The sequence below is a fragment of the Anolis sagrei genome, chromosome 4 (assembly GCF_037176765.1).
Source record: "Anolis sagrei isolate rAnoSag1 chromosome 4, rAnoSag1.mat, whole genome shotgun sequence".
NCBI lineage: Eukaryota > Metazoa > Chordata > Lepidosauria > Squamata > Dactyloidae > Anolis > Anolis sagrei.
Genome location: NC_090024.1, coordinates 137,926,739 through 137,943,685, shown reverse-complemented (window position 1 = coordinate 137,943,685; position 16,947 = coordinate 137,926,739). Strand labels below are relative to the sequence as shown.

General features: G+C 39.6%; 1 protein-coding gene across 5 annotated transcripts in view; it reads left to right on the top strand.

Annotated features, from left to right (window-relative positions):
- FAM193A (family with sequence similarity 193 member A) overlaps positions 1–16,947 on the top strand; it is a 56,683-nt gene that overhangs the window by 26,198 nt on the left and 13,538 nt on the right. For all 5 annotated transcript variants that reach the window (XM_060774119.2, XM_060774118.2, XM_060774121.2 and 2 more), the window contains 6 exons: positions 8,360–8,472; positions 10,280–10,528; positions 11,523–11,673; positions 11,758–11,937; positions 13,855–14,103; positions 15,115–15,301. In XM_060774119.2, coding sequence (XP_060630102.2) covers positions 8,360–8,472; positions 10,280–10,528; positions 11,523–11,673; positions 11,758–11,937; positions 13,855–14,103; positions 15,115–15,301 — 1,129 coding nt within the window. The remainder of the gene's footprint in view (positions 1–8,359; positions 8,473–10,279; positions 10,529–11,522; positions 11,674–11,757; positions 11,938–13,854; positions 14,104–15,114; positions 15,302–16,947) is intronic.

Below are 16,947 nucleotides of genomic sequence, written 5' to 3'. Positions count from 1 at the left end.
TTCTGCAGTTGGAAAGGCACCTTCAGTTGTATGACTTTCATAGGTCAGTTTATTCTCACTGTGATGTTCAGTGAATTTACTATTCTTCTGGTTAAGACAGAATATTCATTATATTTTGGCTTCACCGGATATGAATGGGCACTTTCACTTCCCTTTACCTTAAAACAGGTTTGAGTTATAAAATCTAAAAATGAGTGCGTATGTTAAGGAGAGGGCAATACCTTTTGTATGAAAAAATATGTGATTGGGGAATTCTGTCCTATTCTTATAGTGCATATTGTAAAATATCATTAGCTTTCATATTTATTTGTCTCTGATTTATTCCTTTAGGCATACAGAGATTTTTTTTAAAAAAATTGTTCCTATTCTGCTTTGTTTCTGCTGAATACAGCATCATCCCACAATTTATTTTTTGCGACTACTAAATGCCTTCAGAATCTTACTTTCGGGGAGTGTCAGAATCAATTATTATTATTATTTTATTATGTTTAATTGTAACCCGCCTTTTCTCTCCACAAGGAGACTCAAACACAAGAATCAAATAACTCTTCAGTACTATATAAGAAAATATTACAGTTGTGCAATTTCTTAACCATAAGAAACTAAAGCTCCTGCTATTCAGTTACACTGCTTTTACCTGACACAGTGTTCATTCTGTGAGTTCTTAGCTAAAAAGTACTGCTTTCTGAGAGAAAGGCAAGTGGGTTTTTTTGGAAAGGAAATGAGATCCAACTTATGAGGATGGTGCTAAACCTTATAACAGGAGTGAGAAAACAGTGGATCTCTTTGGCATTCTGCTAGTGTGTTGTCTGCATACCAGTAATGGATAGATCATTGGAAGATGTAGGTTTATATAAGTGGTTCTCAACCTGTGAGTCCCCAGATGTTTTGGCCTTCGACTCCTAGAAATCCGAACAGCTGGTAAACTGGCTAGGATTTATGGGAGTTGTAGGCCACAACACCCGGGGACCCACAGGTTGAGAACCACTGGTTTATATGATGTGTGAGGAAATGGTTTCGTGTGAATAATGTGAATAAGAGAGATTCTTGTTTGGCTATAGGTTTATCTCATTACCTGCAAGTGTACAAGATTAGTCGTCAAAGGTTGTGTTTTGTCCTCTTAGAAAATTAAAATCCAAATGTGCAGAAGAAAGAAGTGGCATTGGGGAACCCAAAGGGATATTGATGGATTTAGGATGTGGCACTTCGCAAATGGCCTTTGAGGCTTGCTGTTTCTTCTCCTACCTCCATTTTTGGATGTATAGGACCTCATACTAAAAAAAGCACCTGTGCTATCTTTGTTATTAGTGGTTTGTAAAAAGTCTTGCATCTCTTGCTAGGGAACTGAGATGCAAAGCTTGGAACAATATGGTATTAAAAATGCAAAACATGCATGTTTCCTTACCAGTTGTTTGGGCTTGCTAAAATTTCCCTCCACACAAATCACGTGATGTAACACAATTATCACTATTATGTATTCTAGATGAAAAAAGCTGTACCATAAGGTGTATGTGGTTTTTGTAGGGTTTTTGTCAATCAGAAGTGCTCAGAGGTGGCTTTCCCATTCCTTCCTCTGACATATAGCCTACAGCAACTGGTATTTGTTAGTGATCTCCCATCCAAGCTTCCAAGGTCAGGAATATCTAGTTCACATATGTCAAATGCAAAACCCACTGGCTGAATCCATCTCACCACGCCATTTAATGCGGTCGATGAGACTTTCAATGCCAGGAAAACTTAGTTGCATACTTATAAAGGACCACTTGTAATTATAAGTCTTATAATTACACACGGTCCTTTGAAGAGGACCATAAGGCTGATTTGGCCCTTGGTGAAAATGAGTTTGACACCCCTGATCTAGTTCCTTCATAGTATTTATTGCCTGTAGAGTAGAAACAAAGTGGAGAAAAAATAAAGGTGGTATTTCAGCATGTTTGCCTTTGTCACAGATTTACTGTTTCATGCGAATTTGGATGCTGTAGTTGTCATTCATATATGGGTCATTATTACCAAACTAAGGTCATTCTATTCCAAACAGGTCAATGCACATAGGAATTTTTAAAGCAACACACTCCTACCATTGTATTGAACTAGTTGAATTCCAGACATCCTTGGCCTCAATCCAATTGTTAAACCTAGCTAGAGTACACCTATTAAGTAAATGGAATTTATGTAGCTATTGACTTTTTAGCAGGTGATAAAATTATTCTATTCTAGTTGGGATTAGCAACTATGCCCTGAGGTTTACAGACAGGTATGTTGCACAGAAGCATGGAGTTTGGGCTTCTTCAGTAACAGGAAGCCAAGGTTATAGAACTACAGGAGATCTAGGATCTTCATGATAGTCAGCAACAAAGGATCACTGGTGATACTTGACTCCTAAGGGCAGGAAGATTCTTAATTGTTCTGATAGTGTCCTTAACAAACTGCTTACATTTGCCTCCTCTGACCAGCAGCATTAATGGAAAAAGAAATTAGTACTTTAATTTCAAATTTTTTAGCTCATATTCTACATAGTTTATGGTAGCATGTGATTGCCACATCTATATGGGGGATACTAACTCCATGAGTTGTCAAATGCTATGGAGTCCTAGTTCCTGTCTTCCATTTCTTCACTAGAAAAGGTAGAAAAAGCCAATATATGGAGGGGCTATACCCAGAAACTGAATGTCCCCTGCTATACTTCACCCCATCCAAAGAAATATACCATACTTTTCCTGTCGATATCATTCCTTGAAAGGCAGAAGAAAACACACATTCCTGGAATTAAAATAAATAGAACAAAAACCAAAGTAGTGAAGTTCTTGAGTTTTGCAAATAAATGCACAGATATTGGTAGCTCAAAGCTTTTAAAATAACTTATCAACATTTTTAAATTATTTCAAAAATGCTTTAACTGGATACATTTAAATATAATTGTCATAGGAAACATTCTTGTGCTAGGAAATAAAGTAGTGTTTTTATCTTGTCATTTTGAATAAATGATAAAATGTTTTAGTGACACTGTAAAGATGAACTGATAAAATGTATTTGAAGGAATCAGGAGTGTTTTAGTTCCGTGTTTAGGTAATTTAGGAAAAGTAATGGGTAAAGATAAAGGTTTTCCCCTGACATAAAGTCCAATCGTGTCTGACCTTGGGGGTTGGATCTCACCTCCATTTCTAAGCCTAAGAACCGACGTTGTCCTTGGACACCTCAAAGGTCATATGACCAGCATGACTGCGTGAAGCGCTGTTACCTTCCCGCTGAAGCAGTGCCTATTGATCTACTCATATTTGCATCTTTTTGAACGGCTAGGTTAGCAGAAGCTGGGGCTAACAGTGGGAGCTCACGCCTCTCCCTGGATTCAAACCTGCAGCCTTTCAGTCAGCAAGTTCAGTGGCTCAACGCTTTAACCCACTGCGCCACTGGGGGCTCAGTCTTGCAATACTGTAAAAATTAATAGATGCACTGTGACACAAGATTTTGTGAATTAAAGTCAATTTCAGAAGGTGCATGAAACACTATTATCAATTGCAAATAAATATATACATACTGAAATATATGTGTGTGTGCGCGTGTGGGGGTGAATTGTAAATAATTATTATTCAACCACAACACAGGCTTAAGTTTAATTCAGGAATTTAACATTGGACCCACTGTCTCACCTGCCTTGGTTCTAGGATGACCACTTTAAGAACATTATCTGGGTGACTTGATATGTTTAAATGATCTATTGGTTTCAGAATACAGTAGACTCTTGGCTAACAGTCAGTGATGTGGATTGGTAGGTGCAAGAAACATTTAGTTTTTCCTTCATGGTGTCTGATGAAATGAGCACATGTGGTGGGTGATGCATCTGTGCAGCAATCAATGCAACCTTCTAAAAAGCTGTAGGCTTCTAATAAGCTGTAGGAAGGTGGGTGTGGCTATAACCCCACCCACCTTCCCCAGGAGGCATATGTGCTGTGGGAAGGGCTGTAGCCTCAGTTCCTTTTTTCCGCCGCTCCTGCAGCAGCTTTAGGAACCCCTCTCTAGTTCTTCAACTTACTTATTGCACTGTTCTTCAAGTATATTGACTCGGATTTCCCTATGATTACTCTATTTCTCTGGCTCCTCCCACCTGTGCGGTGCTCAGACCAAGACACATATCGGTCCCGCCGTTCTCCCTCTTGCCGATCCTTGGGCTCGAGGAGGGCCTGGCCGAGTCATGGGGTCCCAACAGCATCTGATTCTGATTCATCCATGGCCACACATGGGGCCCCAGAGCCGGTGGAGCCCACACCAGTTGCACCAGGGGATGATGCTATGGGCTTCTCATCCTTTGTGATCTGGCTGGTGAAGGCACTGAAATTGCCTACTCAAAAGGTTGAGGACCCCATGTTCCCACCAGATCAGCAGCAGCAGCAGGTGGTCGCATCGACAGCTCTACCATCTCTCCATATCTGATCCAACCCAGATCAGGCACTTTCAGCAGTCCTGGCGGTCTCTAGGCATTGGGATGTGAGATACCGTATTGATTTCACATCAGCAGACTGGGTGGCAAGGCCACCTAAACCTGAAACGGTTGTGGTCAATGTAGCTAAGTGCAAGCAGTCGGATCAGTCTTGCCCTACCTCACTTGATAAGAAGAGGAAGAAGTTAGAGGTGATGAGGGGCAAGACACATGCCAATGTAGGCCTTGTAGCCCGCATCAAGCATTATGGAGCCTACATGGCCTCCTACCATACTTACCTGTGGGGAAGATAGACCCTTACCTTGACCTTCTTCCTCCATACCAACAGGGGATGGCTAGAGTCTTATCTAATGAGGCCCTCCTCCTGGTGCAGGCCCAGAAGGATATGACTCAGTACATGGCTGATGCAGCTGGTAAGCTTTTATCAGTGGCAACCTGTATTTGCAGGCAAGCTTGGTTTTGCACCTTCACCCTATCGGAGGAAGGCAAGCTTCTGGCGGAGAACCTCCCAGCCCATGACTATGGCCTTTTTCATCTTGACACAGATACTAATCTCAAACATACACAAGAGATGCACCAGACCACCATCACAAACCACTTCAAAATACACCTGCAGGCCTTACCTGCCCTCATCTCGCATCTGCACCCAGCCAAGGTCTTCATGATCTCTAAGGCAGCAGACCCAGCCTAAGTCACGCCAACAGAGTAAGGGCAAGTGCCCTGCCAAGCCAAAACATTGCTTTTAGCAATGCTCATGGGTGTTCCCTTCACCTCTTCACAGTCTTTCCTCACCCCAGCCTGGTCATGGGAATGTCATACCATCCTCTCAGCCACAAGTTCACTTTGGTGATCACCTGGCTGGCTTCTTCGCCACCTGGGAGGCTATAACAACAGATAGGTGGGTTCTTGAGGTCGTGCACCATGTTTACGCCATCAAAATCAAGAGGCAGGGTACTTGCCCTTACCATCAGAACCATACCACCCTCCACCGTGCTGTGGGATGAGATCTGTACCCTCTTCCAGAAGGGGACGATTGTGCAACTACACCCTTCTGATTTCCCATTGGTGTTCTTTTCCTGTAATTTTTTGGTGCCCAAGAAGGATGGAGGCCAGTGTTCGATCCTTCATCTTCGGGGCCTTAATCATTACATCCAGCCACGTAGGTTCAGGATGGACTATCGTCCCTCTGCACCTGCAGCGAGTGTGGTTTGCTACTCTGGATTTGCATAATGCCTATTTCCATACAGCCATCTCGCCACACTACCATAAGTACCTCTCCTTTAATATTGGGCACCACGCATTTTCCTTTTTGGTCCTTGCTTTTGGGATATCCATGGCACCTTGTGTCTTTACGAAGTGCATGGCCACGGTGGTGGCTCAGGCTACAGGGTATCATGGTGTTTCCTTATATTGATGATTGGCGAACTCATGAGCGCAACTTTTGGACCATATATGCTTCATCCTGTCTCTTCTTCAGGAACTAGGCCTTGTGGTCAATCTTAAAAAAATCACACCTGAAACCGATGCAAGATATTCATTTCATCTGTGCTCAGATCAGCTCCATCACGTAGAAAGCGTACCTCCCTGAGGACCGCTTCTGCAATCTATGGTTGGCAGTGCAGCACTTCCTCCACTTGCCATCGGTGTCGGTCAGACATATCCAGTCCACCCCCAGGCACATGGCATCAACAACGGTTGTAACACTGTTTGCCCACCTCCATTTCCGTCCACTCTGGACATGGTTTCTGAGGGTCCTCAACCCCCTCCAGCACAGCCAGTGCCGGCTGCTGGTGGCCACAAGCTCAGTATGCCACTCCTTACATTGGTAGACAGAGGCACAACGTATGCATCAGCATGCCATTCCAACCCCCTCAAGAGTCCTCACAACTGACACCTCCCTTCCGGGCTGGGAAGTGTACTCAGTCTCACTGGCAATACGGGGACTGTGGTCCGCACCCAAGACCAAGCTCCACATCAACATCTCTGCAAGCCTTTGAGCACTTCCTCCATGGCCACATCCAGGCATGTAGCCGGGGGGGGGGGGGGCAGCTCGGGGGGCTTCAGCCCCCCCCCGAAATTCTCATGGTGGTTTGCGAAAAGGCCTTACTGGTGCATTATTTAAACTGTTAAGTTTATTAATATCATGATTTGATCACCATTCTCAATATATCCCATATGTATGGGGGTATTGGGGTAATGATACAAAAGGTTTGCTAGGCTAGACCCTCTTTCACTCAGACTCAGCCCCCCCGAAACCCCCCCTGAAAATTTTTTAGCCCCCCCCCCCCCCGAAACGAAATCCTGGCTACGGGCCTGGCCACATCGGTCAGGTCTGTATGGATAGTACGACGGCCATATGGTATATACACAAGCAGGGGGGCACCCAATCTCAGTCACTTCTCTATCTAACTCTTGCCATCCGGGACTGGTGCATCCCCGGGGGATAGGGCTGTTTGCGATACACCTGCCAGGCCAGGACGACACGGTGGCACACCACCTCAGCCGCACATGCCCCACTGATCACGAATGGTCCCCTCACTCTCAGACGCTGCTCGCCTGTTCCAATGATGGGGGCAGCCGACCACCAACTTTTTTTGCAACACCGAACAACACCAAGTGTGCCTGCTATTGTGCCAGACAGCTGAGAGACACACCACAGGGTTCAGTTAACTGAGAGTCCTTTACTTTCTGGTACTAAATTTCTGTGTATTTATTTTGTACTAAAAGGATCAACTTCTGTGTTACATGTAGAAAGTACAGGTCAGTTCTGAAATTTAATAGCATAGTCCACTGAACTACCTTTCCTAAACTGGAAATCTCTAGATAGTTTGGACTACAATTACTCTCATCCTCAGCCACCATTGCCAGTGGGCAAAAAGGATATGAGAAATAATCCAAAACATTTGATAGGTGTAGGGTAAGGTTATTCTAATCATGTTGTGGTCCAGTAGTAATCTTGCCTGGGTAGATATCTGAAGAAATTAGCTTCTGGTTCTTTCATAAAATCTGGTTCTTATATTTGTATTTTCAAATGTATTATTTTGTTGCTGTGAGTTTAGTGTAAGGTTAGAAATTGTCTAAGTGGGGAATAGTTTGTCAAACAAATAGGTAGTTTTTCTTTCTTCTTCCACTGCTGAACTTAAGTCTGGTCCACACCTATCCCTTCTCAAACTTCTGCCTGGATTCACAGGTTAGATATGTAGTTCTAACAAAACATGCTTTAAAATTATATTTGAGATTAGTTGAAGATGGCATATTATATATGGGGAAGTTTATCCAGTGTTCCCTAAATGGTATTAATAATTTTGTTAAAATTTAAGTGGCAATAACAAGGAATGTTAATATCTGTAGTCCTTTTTTGCATACTGTTCCATAAAAATTGGGCCAAACTCAGCAGTGTTCCCTGAAAAGTTGAAGCTTGTATATTGATTCCAAACTTGCATGAACATATTCAGAATGTTGACCTAAATGGAAATGTTAAGTTTGGTCAGTAATGAATGGTTCATGTTAGAATGAAAATATAAAAATCCAAAGTGTTTATTTGGGAAATAGATAAAACAGTTGACAGATTGGATCTAAAACCTTACTACAATCTTTATTTTGGTCTCATTAGATTACAGGCCAACTTTGATGACTCTTTGCATAGTGCAGCAGATAAGATCTGTGGATTTGTATAGAATATCTTTGTTATCCGAGTACAATTTAATTAATCAGAAATGACAAAGTGGTGGTGATTTGCAAGGCTCTAAGATGGCATGGAGAGAGGTATTGACTAGAATTACCTCTTGCTGACCAGCAATTTATGGATACTTTATAGTTGGTATGTGTATTATCAGAATGTATTCGATCAGATTATTTTACTTATATCGATGTAAGAAGTATAAAATAATTTGTAATACTAATGTAAGTTCTTGCTAATTCTAGTTAAATGGCGGGAAAGCAGTATCTGGAGAAAATAACTTTACAGACACAATGAGGCATCTGTTGTCATCACAACTGAATATTTCAGACTGCCCCAACTGCAATTACAGGCACAGGTGCGTAGATTTATTTATTTATTTATTTATTTGATGCACTTATTAACCGCCATTCTCAGCCCTTACGGGCGACTCATGGCGGTGTACAGTACACATAAAAAGACAGTTACAAAGGCCAGTATCAACAACATATAACTATACGACAAATACAAACTACATAAAAATCCGCTTCGTCTCTTAGTAGAATCATAGCCAGTCTCATCTTCCTTATACCATTCCGGTTCTCATTACCGTAATGTTGTTGCTTAGCACTTAATTAAATGCCCTCTCGAACAGCCAGGTCTTAAGGCTTTTTCGAAAGGACATGAGGGAGGGCGCCTGTCTGATGTGTGCCGGGAGAGTGTTCCACAGCCGGGGGGCCACCACCGAGAAGGCCCTCTCCCTCGTCCCCGCCAGCCGTGCCTGTGATGCAGGCGGGATCGAGAGAAGGGCCTCCCCAGACGATCTCAAGGTCCTCGTGGGCTCGTAGGCCAAGATGCGGTCAGAAAGGTATTTTGGGCCGGAACCGTTTAGATGTTGTATCAGTTAAATGTTTTTTATGATTTCATAAGAAAATGTTAACTTTTTAACTTTAAATAATAAGGGCATTAAATAGTATAAAACATGAACCACAACTCAGTGAGATCTGTGCATATTGCTTTATGTTTAACCATTGTTAACCACAGTGTCTGTGAACACTGTGAATCACATAAATGGCTTTGTGCCTGTGCATTACCCTTTCACTTAATATTACTCATTTAAATTCTTATGTCTCTTTTATTATGTGTGCTCTGGCATACTCGACCATTCTCCTTAGTTCCTTTTTGTCTACCCTGTGAGCAGGAATGTTTGAGACATTATTTGATAGTTAGATTAAGTACCTTTGCACCCTATTACTTTGCTACCTTATAGCCTCTAATGCAGTGCTTAACCTGTAGGTCCCCAGATGTTTTGGCCTTCAACTCCCAGAAATCCTAATAGGTGGTAAACTGGCTGGGATTTCTGGGAGTTGTAGGCCAAAACACATGGAGACCCACAGGTTGAGAAACACTGCTCTAATGCCATGTTCTGTTTTGTTTTGGAGGGGTTTTTTTGTGGAAGATAAAATCCTCCATTTAGATATCCATCCCAAGTGATTTTTCCCTCTAGGGACACACAATTCTGGTGTTACCTGTAAAGGATTTACCAAGCGATCTTACCCAGGAAATCCATGCTGAAGTTGGCAGTTTTTCTGGCTATAAATAGGCCTCTTGTTACCACTTTTAAATGCATTTGCATAAATTTTTCACTTTTGAGTAAGTTAGATAGATTTGTTGCTGTTCAACCTCCCAATTTCTTCCCAGCTGGGATTTCTTTTCTTTTTAAAGATAAATGCCCTTGGGTTACACATGTGGCAAATAAATAAATAAATGTCTGTAACTGGTACCAGGTCATATTAATTTTTTACTTCTTCAACAGTGGGTTTTCTATTGTTTCCTTCAGGATCTCCTTAGCTACCCCATTCCTTAGTGAGGCTATGTCTATTTCTGAAACTCATATTGCAGTCCCAGCACTAGCAGGCATTACTAGCCAGAGGGACAGAGAGATCTGTAGAATATGTGTCCTCCAGGAAGTCTGTTATCCTTACGATGGACAGCTTGGAAAGTATCCATAACAACAGGGACAAATGCTCATGAAGGACCTCTGATGAGACTAGAGGTCCATTATGTTTCCAGGTGCTTCCAATTAATTTCTAATAGAACTGAATCAGGGACTGCATATCCAATGGCTTTATAAGAAATATGTGGTGCTAATAACAAACATCATGCTATTTTAATATCATGAACAGATGCACTTGTGATGACTGCAGTCTTTCTCATATTCTGATGTGTGGAATCATGGACTCACCAGTTACGGAGGACATTCATAATAATCACCTGCCGCTGCAAATTGATTCTGCTCCAGATTGTCTAGCTGAAAGCCATCTATCTAGTATGTCAACAGGAAGCTCAGGATCCAGTTCCGGTTCTCCTTTCACTGTTCAGCAGAGAGAGAGACTAAAACCAATTCTAAATGAGAACAGCTCTGGACCAAGTTTGTAAGTCTTAGTGTTCTTTTGATCAAAGCAAAATATCAACAATTGGAACAAGTCTCTAAAGAGTATTACAAAAGGTATGTGGTCTATTCTGGTGTATGGTATTCAGTAATAATCACAGTGACGAATGTATTCCTCAGCAACTTTACTTATGCATTAGCTGAAACATTCTGGTCTCACTACATACTGGGAACAATCTTTCACTGCCTGGAATCTGCAACTGACTCAAGGCAAAGCACACATACACAATACGCACCAGAATATACCATTAAGCCTTCTAAAAAGGAAGGGACTTGGGCAGTAGCTTAACTACTGTACTTCATAGCATAACCTTTCAATGCCATTGTAGTTAAACTGTAGTGTGATATCCTTTTAAATAGAAAATCTGGATATGTCCTTAATGTCCATCTTTGAATATAGACTTGTGCCTAAAAGCTTATCCTAGAGTTGATGGAAGTTTATTTTAACAAATTCAGTTGAAATTACTCTACATACTCATGTATAAATCTTGAAATTGTAGTGGAAAATTTAACTCAAAAAACTTGGGTCAACTTATCCATGAATCATTGTGATTACTATTCCTTAGTTCTTATAAAAAAAGGTTTGGTCTCTTCTCTGAGTACAATGGCAAAAAGGCAAGAGCTTAGTCTTTCCTGTGAGAACCTAAAATAAGTTCCACCCCCCTCTACTATGTCTGCCGTGGGGCAACTTCTGACCTTTTGAAATGGAAGGCCAAGGAAATGGTGCTTGCGGCCATAGAATAACCCCTCGACTTTTCCATCTTGGTCCCCAAACCTGTCCTCGACTTATACGTGGGGTCGACTTATCCATGAGTATATATGGTATACTTTTTTTTAAAAAAAAAATCAACTCCTGATTTCTAAATGGAATATTTTCAAGATTCTTAGTGATGATTGTACATTTTAATTCCATTTCAGAATTTTCTACTATGTGGCTTACTGTACTTGTTAAATAAATAAGGCCTTTTTCTTCACAGTAATACAGAAAATGAAGATATTGAACCAGCATCAGAAAAACTTGAAAATCTTTACTCCTGTAATCACTGTGATATTGCTAACATAGACAGTGCCAGTGGAATCCACAGACAGTTAAACGACAGTATCAAGAGCACAACATTAAAACTGAAGGTAGTCTTGTTTTGAAATATGTTTCTTGAATTTATTATATCAAATGAGTAGAATGCAATTATTTTGTTTTTAACTATTTATCAGTCTCCCCAGGGTAGCAGCACTAGTAGCACTTCATCAGAAGGAGAAGGCGAGAAACCCAATGCAAAGAATAGTAGTCATCTGCCAAGAATTCAAAAAGGTGATTTAATGGTTGGAAGTAAAGTGATAAGAAAGGATGGCAGCAAAAGGAACAGTCCTGTGCCATCATACCCCACTCAACAGGTACAAATTATTCAGTTTATATAACTACTGTACATGAACTGTGAAGTAAAATTCGTCTATTTACATTTGCAAAGAACAATGTTTTCTTCTAGGTTTTGATCTCATAATTGTTTCCAAACCTCAAATTTTACCTGTCTGTCACTTTTGTCCTTTTGGGGACTTTGTACAATTATTTGCAATACTGCCATTTTATAATTAAAGTGAGTTTTGGGAAGAGTTCATATAACCTTTATCTAATAATGCTCAACGTGTACAGTTCTTCGCTTGACCTGAATTTATAAACTGTGAATCACATTGGGGATCTGCCCCCTGCAAGGTAACAGAAAATCTACAACTATTAATTAGTAAAAGCAAAGAGCCTCCATCTTTGAAGGGATGCTTTCTCTGTAATTTCTTCCTTGCTTCCTATTTGCCAAGACATGTCACTTCAGTGTGGAATCCACCTTTCCCCCCACTATCCTGTAAGCAAAAAGTGTCCATGCCCTAGATACCTCTGTCCTACCTTGACTACTGCAACCTTCCATCTACACATTCAAATCTCCAACTATATCTCCCCAAACCTAGTGATTTGCACCTTTCTATATACAAACAGCATACCATGCCCACCATATATGTACCAGCCATTTCCATTCCTATTTTTTGCTGTTCGCTTTCATCAAGTTGAAGTTGACTTTTGAGGAGTCTATGAATGAAAGACTTCCAAGTCACTATATCATAAACAATCCTGCTCAGCTTTTCCTGACTCAGGCCCATGGCTTCTTTGATGAGGAGGTGTAAAAACAGAATACCCAACAATTTAAGATATGCAAATGATACCATAGTAGTAGCAGCAGAAAATAGCAAAAAATGTTGAGGAAAGTGCAAATTAGGAATAGGAAAACAAAGAATGGCTACAAATGATGTGCATATTTCCAAGTAGATGATAAAACATTAGTTAAATAATTTCTGTATGATGCTGAAATAAAAATGGGGACTAAAGAAACCATGGGCCTATCGCCAAGAAATGGAGACTATAGTAAAGGGTTTGGAAGGGCAACTGTGAAGCAACTCCATTTTCCTCAAGTGTCAAGATACATCATGGATTTAATCAAAAGAAAAATAAATGTTTTTTGGGGGAAATCAAGCTGAATTATTTCTAGGAACCAAAATAACTAAATTGAAGCTATTTGGATGTATTATGAGGTGAGATGACTCACTGGAAAAGAAGAAGGCACTGCAGACTACTTCAGCCAGATAAATCAGCCACAGCAGAGCACATGATGAACCAACCTGGACACAGCATTTTATTTGAGAACACAGAAATGCTGGACCACTCTCACAACCCCCATGTCAGACTACACAGAGAAGCCATTGAAATACACAAGCATGTGGACAATTTCAACAGAAAGGAGGAAACCATGGAAATGAACAAAATCTGGCTACCAGTATTAAAAAAAACTCTAAAATTACAACAGCACAACAACAGAGAGGAAACAAACAAGGACATCTAATCACCTCTCAACAAAAGTTTGCTCTAGGCACTGTCAGGCCATTATATGCTAATTAAGGTGGTCAGTTGAAACATTCACACCTAGCTCCAGCAGACAAAAGTCCTTTGTCTCACCCTGGTCATTCCACAGATATAAAAACCCTTTTTCCTAGTTCCAACAGACCTCACTACCTCTGAGGATGCTTGCCATAGATGCAGGCGAAACGTCAGGAGAGAATGCCTCTAGACAATGGCCATATAGCCCGAAAAAACCTACAACAACCCAAAGATGTTAATGCTTGTTAAGTTGATAGGCAGTGATTAAAACAAAGACTTGTCTGTAGTTTATATACTGTATAGATGTGTGTGTGTGTGTGTGTGTATGAGGTATCTATCTCGCCCATCTTCCTATCTGGTTAAGATTGGAACTTCTTTTTCATGTCTGACAGGCTAATCAAGTTCCAACGTGTTGTGAGTGCCATATCTGCAAACAGGAAACAATAGGCCTGTCTTCTTCAGACACTGAACAAAAATGTCTTCCTGCTGGGCATCAGTTTAAGATTCCGGAAAAGTCTGTCCACCCTGGTCTTCATCTTTATCCTCACATTCATGGACAAATACCACTTCCTACTGTTCCTCATTTATCTCCTACACTCCATACTTCCTTTTATACTTCTCCACCATTGGCACAGAATAAGGTAATAGTTTCATATAAGCTATTCTCGTTTTTACAGGAAATGGCCTGTATGACTTCATTTGATTCAGAAAAGGTAATCATAGAGTGTTACCATTAAAAATAGGCCTAACTAATAACATTATGTAACAAAATTTGAAAAAAAATCTCTTCCTAGTTTGAAATTGTTTAATTGTGTGGTACTTACTTTGAAAGTAGTTGTTATACTACAGAAACTTCACTTTTATAGCTGCCACAAACTATTGAGTTAGTTGAGACTCCATCAGATATTCATTGAAAAACTATAGGAAATTTGTGCTGCAGGATGTTCCGGGAAAAAAAAACCAAACTAAGATTTTTGCAGTTTAATCAATCTTTTCCATGTTTTATGATAGAGCCTCTTAGTACTGATTTGTACAGTACGTAGGAGTATTTACATTTTAATTGTAACATTTTATAGTTTTACAAAAATCAGTTACTTGAGCATTTTTAACTTTAGAACTGTGCTTTTCTAAAATAAAGTGTTAAAAGGGCAAAGAATTAAACTTTTATTAATAATAAGGTATTATTAGTGTATTATTCAAGAGTGTAATGTACTTTTTCCTTGGAAAAAGGTAATGTACATTTGCCTTTTTCGTGCAAATATTATTTAGGCCTTCTTGAACATATATACAAAAATGAAGGGATCCCACACTTTAATAAATGTGGTGTGAAAAATCATTGTAGCAACATACTGATTGCAGAATATGAAACCACATTAGAAAGGCCTTGCCCCACATAAAACCTTCCTTTCAATAATACATTGCAACAACCCATTACAAACATAGCTTATAAATATTATTTTTTGAAATTACAACTCTCAAAATTACCCATGTAGAATGGCTTTTGTACAGTTATCACCTCAGTATCATGGTGATTTGTACAGTACGTAGGAGTATTTACATTTCAATTGCAGCATTCTGTCTCACTAGGGATAATAATTTGGGGGATATATGGAAACAAACAAAGTTCTAATTTAAAAAATCTTGATGTGTAGGCTCTTCTGCAGAATCATACCAATAATCAGCCAATACTGAATACATCATTCCAAGATCATATGTACTCAAATGGTTTTGGGAGTACTACAGACTGGAAGAGTTCTGAATTTCTAAGCATTTGGGAATCAGAAGTCATGAATGAGAAGAACTGGTATGCTTCCAACTTTTTGCAAGATGAACTTCCTGGTGAGGGTATAATTCTGTTTCATTCTAAAAAATGGCATTGATGTTCTGGATACTGTAATAAATCACATTGTTCTTGAGAGAGTTAGTTACAATGATTCCTTTGTATCATTATAGTGTGCACATAAGAGGAGTCAAATCTATTTGACTTGGTTTAAGATATTTACAGTTACACTTGTCAGGATGTGGGTTTCAGTGGATAAATACAGACTTTATCAGCAAATACAAATTGTATAAAAATAGTTAGCTGTGTCCTCTCCACTACCTTTTATTCCTTCTGTGTCATAGGAAATACATTTACATTACAATGATGCTGAATTACGTTTGGCATAAACCGAATGTATTAAGTCAGTATGCAGAACAATACAAAAGCTTACACTACTTTTTATACATACTCTGCGTTAAGAATATTGTATAGTGCTGGTAAACCATATAGGTATAATTTTTTAAATTAAAACTTAATTTTTTAAATTAAAACCCAATTGCCAATGGTAAAGAACTTCTGTTTGGTCTAATATCTTTCTCTGGGATCCTTTTTAGTGGAACATAAAGAACACCATTAGTGTTGTACTCATTGCTGTCACATACCAGATTTCTCAGTTACCGGAAGAGTTGCTCAGAATACAGATCTTTATTTAGAAGTGGTTCATTTCTATACCATACTCAGTAAAATAATGGCTCTAGCGGCAACATGTCTCCAGATTTTTTATCATGTCAGAAGCGACTTGAGAAACTACAAGTCGCTTCAGGTGTGAGAGAATTGGCTGTCTGCAGGGACGTTGCCAAGGGGACACCTGGATGTTTTACCATCCTGTGGGAGGCTTGTCTCATGTTCCCACATGGGAAGCTGGAGCTGAGAGATGGTCTCGCAGAGCAAGGACTTGCAGGTCAGCAGTCTAGCCGGCACAGGGATATAACCCATTGCACCACCACAGCTCCATGTCTCCAGTGTCAGAAATGTATACATAGTGGGCGGTGCTGAAAAGCAGAAATGAGAAAGATTAAAAGAACTCTGAAAGAATAATCCTTAAAACCTTTCTGTGTTCATCTCAGTTTTTTTGGTGCGAATTTAGTTCTTCCTTGTTGTCTCTATGAACTTTCCTCAGTTCTTTTTTATTTCCATCCTAGCAGCACTTCAGAGCTTTATTACTTTCATGGTTGAGATTTTTTTTACCTTCAATGCTGTTAACTTTACATTTGCATATTTAGCAAAAAGAATAATAGCAAAGAATGGCTATAAATATATATTTCCTTCCTAGTAAAATATTTTTCTGTTCTTCCTTCTATCATAATAGTTATTATTTAAAAGTTTCATGCAAAAAACCTCTGGCAAATAAATATTACATTTCAAAGCCTTCTGTAAACAACATTTTCCCTCTTTTTAAAAAATAGAAATGGTTTTCAGACTTTAAGTTATTTTTTTCTGTGTTCAGTATGATTAGATTTTCTGTATTATTGACTCCATCTATTTCTATCTGATTTTGATACTGTCTTGGCAGTTTTGAGAATGCAATGAATATTATGACATCATTTCTCAAGTTTTCAAACTATAATATGAAAACTTGTGCAAATTATATTTGTGCAAATTATATAAATTCAAAATGGATTTCCCTAATCTTAAGTACTTTTGTTACAGCAAGTTTTACCAT